This window comes from Salvelinus namaycush, chromosome 9, assembly GCF_016432855.1.
Source record: "Salvelinus namaycush isolate Seneca chromosome 9, SaNama_1.0, whole genome shotgun sequence".
Classification (NCBI taxonomy): Eukaryota; Metazoa; Chordata; class Actinopteri; order Salmoniformes; family Salmonidae; genus Salvelinus; species Salvelinus namaycush.
Genome location: NC_052315.1, coordinates 17,979,695 through 17,988,592, shown reverse-complemented (window position 1 = coordinate 17,988,592; position 8,898 = coordinate 17,979,695). Strand labels below are relative to the sequence as shown.

General features: G+C 43.0%; 1 protein-coding gene across 2 annotated transcripts; it reads right to left on the bottom strand.

Annotated features, from left to right (window-relative positions):
* Positions 1 to 4,258: 4,258 nt before the first annotated feature.
* On the bottom strand, positions 4,259 to 8,333 carry LOC120053409 (kelch-like protein 23). Of its 2 annotated transcripts, XM_039000531.1 has the most exons (4): positions 7,703 to 8,333; positions 5,591 to 6,623; positions 4,991 to 5,402; positions 4,259 to 4,869 (listed from the first exon to the last, which is right to left on the bottom strand). In XM_039000531.1, exons 2-4 carry the CDS (start codon positions 6,552 to 6,554, stop codon positions 4,566 to 4,568), a joined length of 1,680 nt encoding a protein of 559 aa, XP_038856459.1. In that variant the 5' UTR covers positions 6,555 to 6,623; positions 7,703 to 8,333; the 3' UTR covers positions 4,259 to 4,565. The 2 variants fall into 2 exon arrangements, with proteins under 2 accessions (XP_038856459.1, XP_038856460.1); XM_039000532.1 differs by lacking the exon at positions 7,703 to 8,333 and having other exon boundaries at positions 5,591 to 6,799.
* Between the last annotated feature and the right edge of the window lie 565 nt (positions 8,334 to 8,898).

Sequence of the window (8,898 nt, the reverse complement as noted above, 5' to 3'; positions counted from 1 at the left end):
GTTGGAGTCATTAAAACTTGTTTTTCAACCACTCCACAAATTTCTTGTTAACAAACTATAGTTTTGGCAAGTCGGTTAGGTCATCTACTTTGTGCATGACACAAGTAATTTTTCCAACAATTGTTTACAGACAGATTATTTCACTTATAATTCACTGTATCACAATTCCAGTGGGTCAGAAGTTTACATACACTAAGTTGACTGTGCCTTTAAACAGCTTGGAAAATTCCAGAAAATGATGTCATGGCTTTATAAGCTTCTGATAGGCTAATTGACATAATTTGAGTCAATTGGAGGTGTACCTGTGGATGTATTTCAAGGCCTACCTTCAAACTCAGTGCCTCTTTGCTTGACATCATGGGAAAATCAAAAGAAATCAGCCAAGACCTCAGAAAAAAATTGTAGGCCTCCACAAGTCTGGTTCATCCTTGGGAGCAATTTCCAAATGCCTGAAGGTACCACGTTCATCTGTACAAACAATAGTACGCAAGTATAAACACCATGGGACCACACAGCCGTCATACCGCTCAGGAAGGAGACGCGTTCTGTCTCCTAGAGATTAACGTACTTTGGTGCGAAAAGGTCAAATCAATCCCAGAACAACAGCAAAGGACCTTGTGAAGATGCTGAAGGAAACAGGTACAAAAGTATCTATATCCACAGTAAAACAAGTTCTATATCGACATAACCTGAAAGGCAGCTCAGCAAGGAAGAAGCCACTGCTCCAAAATCGGCATTAAAAAGCCAGACTAAGGTTTGAAACTGCACATGGGGACAAAGATTGTAATTTTGTAGAAATGTCCTCTGGTCTGATGAAACAAAAATAGAACTGTTTGGCCATAATAACCATCGTTATGTTTGGAGGAAAAAGGGGGAGGCTTGCAAGCCGAAGAACACCATACCAACCGTGAAGCACCGGGGTGGCAGAATCATATTGTGGTGGTGATTTGCTGCATGAGGGACTGGTGCACTTCACAAAATAGATGGCATTATGAGGGAGGAAAATTATTTGGATATGTTGAAGCAACATCTCAAGACAGCAGTCAGGAAGTTAAAGCTTGGTCGCAAATGGGTCTTTCAAATGGACAATGACCCCAAGCATACTTCCAAAGTTGTGACAAAATGGCTTAAGGACAACAAAGTCAAGGTATTGGAGTGGCCATCACAAAGCTCTGACCTCAATCCTATAGAAAATTTGTGGGCAGAACTGAAAAAGCGTGTGCAAGCAAGGAGGCCTACAAACCTGACTTAGTTACACCAGCTCTGTCAGGAGAAATGGGCCAAAATTCACCCAATTTATTGTGGGAAGCTTGTGGAAGGCTACCCGAAACGTTTGACCCAATTTAAAGGCAATGCTACCAAATACTAATTGAGTGCATGTAAACTTCTGACCCACTGGGAATGTGATGAAAGAAATAAAAGCTGAAATAAATCATTCTCTCTATTATTCTGACATTTCACATTCTCAAAATAAAGTGGTGATCCTAACTGACCTAAGACAGGGAATTTTTACTAGGATTAAATGTCAGGAATTGTGAAAAACTGAGGTTAAACGTATTTGGCTGTCACGCCCTGACCACAGAGAGCCCTTGGTTCTCTATGGTGTAGTAGGTCAGGGCGTGACTAGGGGGTGTTCTAGTATGCCTATTTCTATGTTGGTGCTAATATGGTTCCCAATTAGAGGCAGCTGTTTATCGTTGGTATCCAATTGGTAGTTACAGTCTTGTCTCATCGCTGAAACTCCTGTACGGACTCGGGAGAGGCGAAGGTCGAGAGCCGTGCGTCCTCTGAAACACAACCCAACCAAGCCGTACTGCTTCTTGACACACCGCCCACTTAACCCGGAAGCCAGCCGCACCAATGTGTCGGAGGAAACACTGTACACCTGGCGACTGTGTCAGCGTGCACTGCACCCGGCTCGCTACAGGAGTCGCTAGTGCGCAATGGGACAAGGACATCCCTGCCGGCCAAACCCTCCCCTAACCCGGACGACGCTGGGATAATTGTCCGCCGCCCAATGGGTCTCCCGGTTGCGGCCGGCTGCGACAGACCCTGCCTTAGACCACTGCGCCTCTCGGGAGAGATTTACAACCTTGGCCTGTCATCTAAATATATATATATATATATTTTAGATGGAGAAAGATGAGCGTAGCGATGAGGAAAGCAAGCCTGAGGAGTAGGCAGAGAGACTAGCTGGGAACTGAATAAAGGAGCACATTCTTCCACTGCAAATCTACCATTCCAGTGTTTTACTTGCTATATTGTATTTACCTCGCCACCATGGCCTTTTTGCCTTTACCTCCCTTCTCACCTCATTTGCTCACATTGTATATAGACTTATTTTTCTACTGTATTATTGACTGTATGTTTTGTCCATGTGTAACTCTGTGTTGTTGTATGTGTTCGAATTGCTATGCTTTATCTTGGCCAGGTCGCAGTTGTAAATGAGAACTTGTTCTCAACTAGCCTACCTGGTTAAATAACCAGTGGACCAAAACGCAGCGTGGTAAGTGTTCATTACTCAAAACACTCGAACAAAATAACAAAGAGGAGAAAACCGAAAGTCCTGTCAGGTGCAGACACTAAACAGAGAACAATTAACCACAAAACCCAAACGAAAAAGGACTTATATATGATTCCCAATCAGAGACAACGATAGACAGCTGCCTCTGATTGGGAACCACACCAACATAGAAATAAAGGAACTAGAATGCCCACCCTAGTCACACCCTGGCCTAACCAAAATAGAGAATAAAAACCTCTCTATGGCCAGGGCGTGACACTTTTAGATCAAAAGAAACAACCTAGTAATCTATGGCCTTTTTGTTCATTATACTAACAACTGACATTAATAACACAAGTATGATGGTAGAATTTAGAAAAATGTATACATTTAAACAATTAGCTTTTTATTAAAATTAAGAATATCTCAGGCAACATTGACAGCCTCTAGAATGAAATGTGCAGTTACTGTAGCTTTGTGGTTTTAGCTGACAATTTATACAAACTTCCCAAGCATTCTCATTTTTGTCATCAATTTGTCATACTGGCCATATTCCTTGTTAGAATTGTGATATCGCCCTCTAGTGAAGAAAATGAGAACATGCCTATTCGTTGGGGCGGGGGGGCAGGACCAAGTTTGGGAAACCCTGCCTTATGGAGCAGCGTCATGACCAGGCATTTAACATTTTATAAGAAAAACCTTGGGGGGAAAAATAATGTTTTTCTATAATTGTTTTATATGAATATCCCTGTGACAGAGAGGAGTTTGCAGCATGTTTCACCAACAGGTTGTTTTACTCTGTGCTACTGAACTTTTATACTTTGTCGGTCACAAGCACTTGTTACAAAATATGACAATGTTTTAGATTCTGTCTGAATCTATACCTGGAATAAGGTCTCAATCGATACAATTTTACTACTCATATTGTTTACAGGAGCTTTTGCAAAAATGTGATGTCATTAGATTGACAAAACGTTCAAGCACTAAAGACATGATACTACTGTGCTGTGAAAAGATGGGGGTTTGGAATGACTCTTTTGCCCAGAGACGTGTCAATCACAATCATCTCTATCGTCTCACACTGGAATAAGAGATCTGTATGAGCTTGTCATGCAATGACAGCGATAATCAGATGAGATGACTAAAGCACATACAGATCTGGGACCAGGGTAGGAACACACTTCTTTGAGACTGACTATGTTGTTACCAGGGTCTAGGTGTGCCTCACTCTCTTAATGCTGCTTTTGTACTGTAACACCAGTGTTACACCCTTATGTTATACTAGGGAAATGTTGTTTCCATAGCAAGGGCTGACAGTGAGGACTTGTGAAGAGCAGAATCAACAACCTCTGCATAACCTAAACAGTTGCTTTGTTTTGAAGATATTAAAGTTCACAGTTAGTTGTTATGGTCAAAAACATCTTCTTAGCAAAGAGCAATTTCTCAAGCAAGAATTTAGCTAGAACTGTCTGGGAGTGGACTGAGTGGGAAGGGGAAAACTGAAAACTAGCTGTTATTGGCAGAGAGGTTTGTTACTCTCTTTCTTATTGGTCTATTAACTGTGAAATTGTGAAAATTATGATAATGCCCTTTTAGTGTAAGAGCTGTTTGAACAGACCGCCTGAAATGTTTGACTATTTTGGTGGGATGAAGGGCATTATCAGCATTTTCAAATGTCACAACCTCATAGTGTGGAAATGTACTGCATATATAAAACACGGGGACATCACATTTTTGACTGCACTGGGCCTTCAATCATGATTATTGGATGTTTATTTTATTAAAAGTTCTACTAGTGCAACGATACAAATGGCAAGAACACATGACTAGTCTTGTTCTGAATGCACACACCTCATAAGTTTGTTCACTCTGGCCAGTTCAACAAAATCAATAAATAACTTTTATCAAACTATTGATAAATGTGTTTGTACCTTTTCATTCAAAAGCAAAATCAATAGCTGATAAGTATCTGACCATTTCAATAGAATATCTCTTATATTGGGGAGAGGGAGTTGGTGAGAAGGATGTGAACTGCTAAATGCTTACTGGCAACTCACCAGTGTCATGTGACCAAGCGCATGGTAACACAGCCACGGAGAGGCACAGGACAGGGTATGGCATTGTCTATTTCCATGCAGGTGTCGATGTAAGGATCCATCAGTACCATGTTGGGGAATGCTTTGTTCATCTTTCGCTCACTCAGCAGGTAGATCTGCCCATTGACTGTGGTGCAGCCACCAAAGAACTTTCTGTCCAGACATTCTTCTTCTAGAACTGTCCATTCGTCTGTCTCCACATCTAGCCGCAATGCCTGACCTCCCAGGAGATAGAGGGCCCCGTTGAGCACTGTTGCAAGAAGGTCATACCTACGGGACATAAATCTATTTTTATAAGGAACCTGCCCCAGACAAAAGTCTGTTGATGCAACCTAGCTAGTTCCATGACTTTCAACCTAGCAGAACTAGTGCAAGCTCTGATTTCACTTACCTGGGCAGAGGGGAGTAGGTGACAACGTCCCATTGGTCCTCCTTCACCAGGTATCTCTGAATGCCGCTGTACACCTCCCCATTCTCATCCAGTCCACAGGCGACATAGATACACAAATCCAGAGCAACGGTGGCAGCCCTATCCACAGCCCGCACCATGGGGCTGACATCCTCCCAGCCCTGTGCCCCCAGCGGCAGCTTCTCCACGTGGGCCACAGGCCCCTCGTCTATGGTGCCCCCCAGGACGTACAGCTCCTGCCCCAGGCCCACAGAGCAGTGGCTGTGCCTGGACTTCTGCAGCGGAGGGCCATCCACCCAGCGCTCGTTCCCACACTGGAATATCCGCACCCAGTCCACGCTGTACCAAAAGATCTCATCACGGAAGTTGCCTCCGGTGACTACAATGTTTTCTCCTGGGAGAGGAAGAAACAAGAGGCTGACATAAATTACTTGAATTATGACTCCTATGGCTTATTCAAGTATACATACTCCCGATAGCATACTGATAGTAAGTTCATGGATCACTTTAGCTGACGTAATTTATTCAGAATAAGAAAGGGTGTTTAACTTCTGAAAGGGAGTCAAATTGTCAAATCATTACCTACTGCTGCCACAGAGTACTGTGTGAGATTCTTCCTCTGAAGTGGTGCATGAGACTGCCATCTCCCACTGTGGGGGTAAAACTGGTAGAGAGACTGTTTGTCCTGGTCATGGGGCCCTCCGAGTATGTACAGTGTTTCTCTGGCCCGAGGTATGGATCTGCACATAGACCAGCTAGTAGGAAAATTGTCATTCAGTTTACAGATGAGTTTGGCTTGTGGGTCAGACCCTTTGAGCCTGGTGAGCAGATCAGTGATGTAGGGCAGAGACAGGCTCTCTAGTCGCACCAGCTCCACCAACTCCATGAAGTCCTCCTCCCGACTGGGGTCAAAGGTTGCCCAGCGTAAGGTCATCTCCAAGGCTTGATCCTCCCTGGGTACAAATAGTTTATCACTGGCAAGGAGGTCCGCCACACTCTCCTTGGACAGATACATGAAGTCCTCCTCTGTGGCGATAGCAGGTAGGTGGGTTAGAGCCACCTCACGTGCTGCTGTATAGAGCTCCCGGCATCCCAGCTGCCAAGCGTAGGACATCATGCCCAAGCAGTTGCTCAGATGCAGCTCTCTCTCCAGGAACTTGCAACATAGGAGCCTGGGTCTCTCCAGCTGGAGGAAGTCTGCTGTCTCTAGGATCCTCAGGACATTCTCTCTGCTGAGAGATAGCTTGGATGTCTGGGTGTATTCCATCAGGACACGAAACTGGTCCACACCCACACCTTTGATCTCAACGTGGCGCTTGCCACTCTCTCTGCCGCCGCCATAGAAAAGTGCACGGAAATAGGGGCTCTGAAGAGCCAGCTGTTGACGGTTCACAAAGAAGGATTCTGTCTCTATGTGAAGAATTGTGTCAGGTATCATCACATTTATCTCAGCCTCCTCGTTGGAACTGTCGTTATCGGGGCATAACACAGGAGAAGGTGTTGCTCTTACAGTATACGGCACCAGCTCTGGATTTCTGCAGGCCATGTCACAACAGCCACGGTTCTCCCCTTGTCTTACTTTCTCTGGTGCGACCTTTCTCTGGTTCTCTGTTGGCTACCAATGGGGAAATTAGGTCAGGTCAGTTTGCAAAACACAAGCTAAATATAACTATGGCCTATGTGCCAACCAGACAGCAGGCATACCAAACTATTTGTTGTGGGTGAAAGGGGTTTGTAAAGAGCCATGTAATAACATTGAATTATAACGTTGCCTCCTTTATAAGTCGCAGCTTTATGTGTTAAATAGAAAATTATCAATTTACATGTATTTTTGTAGCCCCTGCATGTGACCCCTGCTCTTTGCTAAACATGAGAGATTTCTGCACAGAGGGAAATTAATAAATATCGGGTCCGTTTTTTTCTATGAAACATATTTAGACTATGAAAAAAACACTTCTTTATTATTAATAGAATATTCTATTATTATGGTCTCAACTACACACAAAAAACGTCAGGTTGGAGGACTAATCAGGTCAAACAGTCACTGAATTTACAGAAGAGCGAAAATGGAGGGGAGTTCGTATTTTGTTCGTCTTGTTTGAATGAATAAACAAAAATAATTTAGCTAATTTCCATACATTTTCTAAAGGGTTCAATTTTTAAATATTTTTGTTGTCATTACTTATTATTCCGACTAGATAGAGACAGCTAACCGCCTAGCAAGACTGTACGTCCTGGCTATCATGGCTAGCTAGCTAGCTAACGTTGCCAACTATCGTGTTTCTAGCTCTGCTCCATGGCATTACATGTGGCTCGAGTCTGCTTCAACGCCCTCCATCTTTACTCACCAAAGTAAAATATGTTAAAGTTCTGACGAGATTTGACGCAATGTGCGAGCAGGCCAATGGGCATGCGTCGGATCTGTGTGCGCATGGACGAGCGCTAGTCTGACGGCAACCAGAGTGCTCGAAAGTAGTTTATTTCGTATTTTGGACAAATGACAACTTGCGCAAACATAAATAAGTTTGTCAGCACTCCTGCAACACTTATGTTTGCGAGTAACGAAAGTATATTAAAGCCAGTCAGTAAACATAATTAGAAAAAAATCCTCTATGGAGGGTAGCCATGTAAACTCGAACCTCAGCTGCATATCTAATATGCTGTTTATTAGCTGTAAAGATATTTTCGACTAACCTTTACTTGGCGATACTTTCTTTGTTCTCGATTCGGAAGGGGCCGGTGTCTTATAAACCTCTGTGTCCAGTTGCAGGTGGAACTCCAATAAAGAGGAAATATTCAGAAAGATATGAAACCACGTTCTGTGTGGTGCATACGTTGAATAAATTGAACGTATGCGTTGACGGCTTGACAGAAATGGTAGCAGAAGGTGAATGTTGAACTTATGTTGCATACATATCCCGATGAGGCTCTACCATTTTGCGCAAAAACACTGTCGGTGTGATCGAGGTGTTACAAATGACTAGTTCCTGCAAAGATGCCAAATGCCAGATCTCCAGCAGCTAAAGTGGCGAGGAAACTCCTCCTGTGGTGCAAAAAGTGGATTACATTTTTTTCAGAATATTCCGTTTTTTGGAGTACCAATTGCAACTGGCCACAGACGTTTATAAGACACCCGTGCATTCCTAATCAAGAATGAGGAGTATCGCCAAGTAAAAGGTGGTCAGAAATGTGATGATTACGGCTAAATAGGAGCATAGTAGCGACGGCTATCACTAGCGAATTAAATTAATACGCATACGTTAAATTGATGATAGTCGTTTGATTTGATATCAGTTATATTAATCGAAATATTCAGGCCGTTGAAGTCGAGGCTCAAGCCACACATAACACCCTGGACCAGAGCTAGCATGTTTCCAATCCACACATAACACCCTGGACCAGAGCTAGCATGTTTCCAATCCACACATAACACCCTGGACCAGAGCTAGCATGTTTCCAATCCACACATAACACCCTGGACCAGAGTTAGCATGTTTCCAATCCACACATTTCAATTCATAAGTTATTTCCTCTGCAGCATAAAGATAAGAAGTATATTTGACCTTTCAAAATATATTGACATACCAATCCGAGTGAAATTTCAGGGAGGATGAGGAGGTAATTGTTGCTGCTATTTTGACCTAGGACTGGTCATTCATGTTTTGAAAGTCAATGCACCTCAATTCCAAACAGTAATGTATTTTTTATTTCACCTTTATTTAACCAGGTTGGCCAGTTGAGAACAAGTTCTCATTTACAACTGCGACCTGGCCAAGATAAATTAAAGCAGTGCGACAAAAACAACAACACAGAGCTACACATAAACAAACGTACAGTCAATAACACAATAGAAAATTCTATGTACAGTGTGTGCAAATGTAGAAGATTAG

Bases quoted from the DNA above. Each gene is read 5' to 3' on its own strand.
- LOC120053409 (XM_039000531.1), bottom strand. From the start codon at position 6,554: ATGGCCTGCAGAAATCCAGAGCTGGTGCCGTATACTGTAAGAGCAACA. The intron at 5,403-5,590 runs GTAATGATTTGA...TTCCTCTCCCAG, and splicing joins GTACTCTGTGGCAGCAGTAG to GAGAAAACATTGTAGTCACC. The intron at 4,870-4,990 runs GTAAGTGAAATC...TATGTCCCGTAG, and splicing joins ACCTACTCCCCTCTGCCCAG to GTATGACCTTCTTGCAACAG.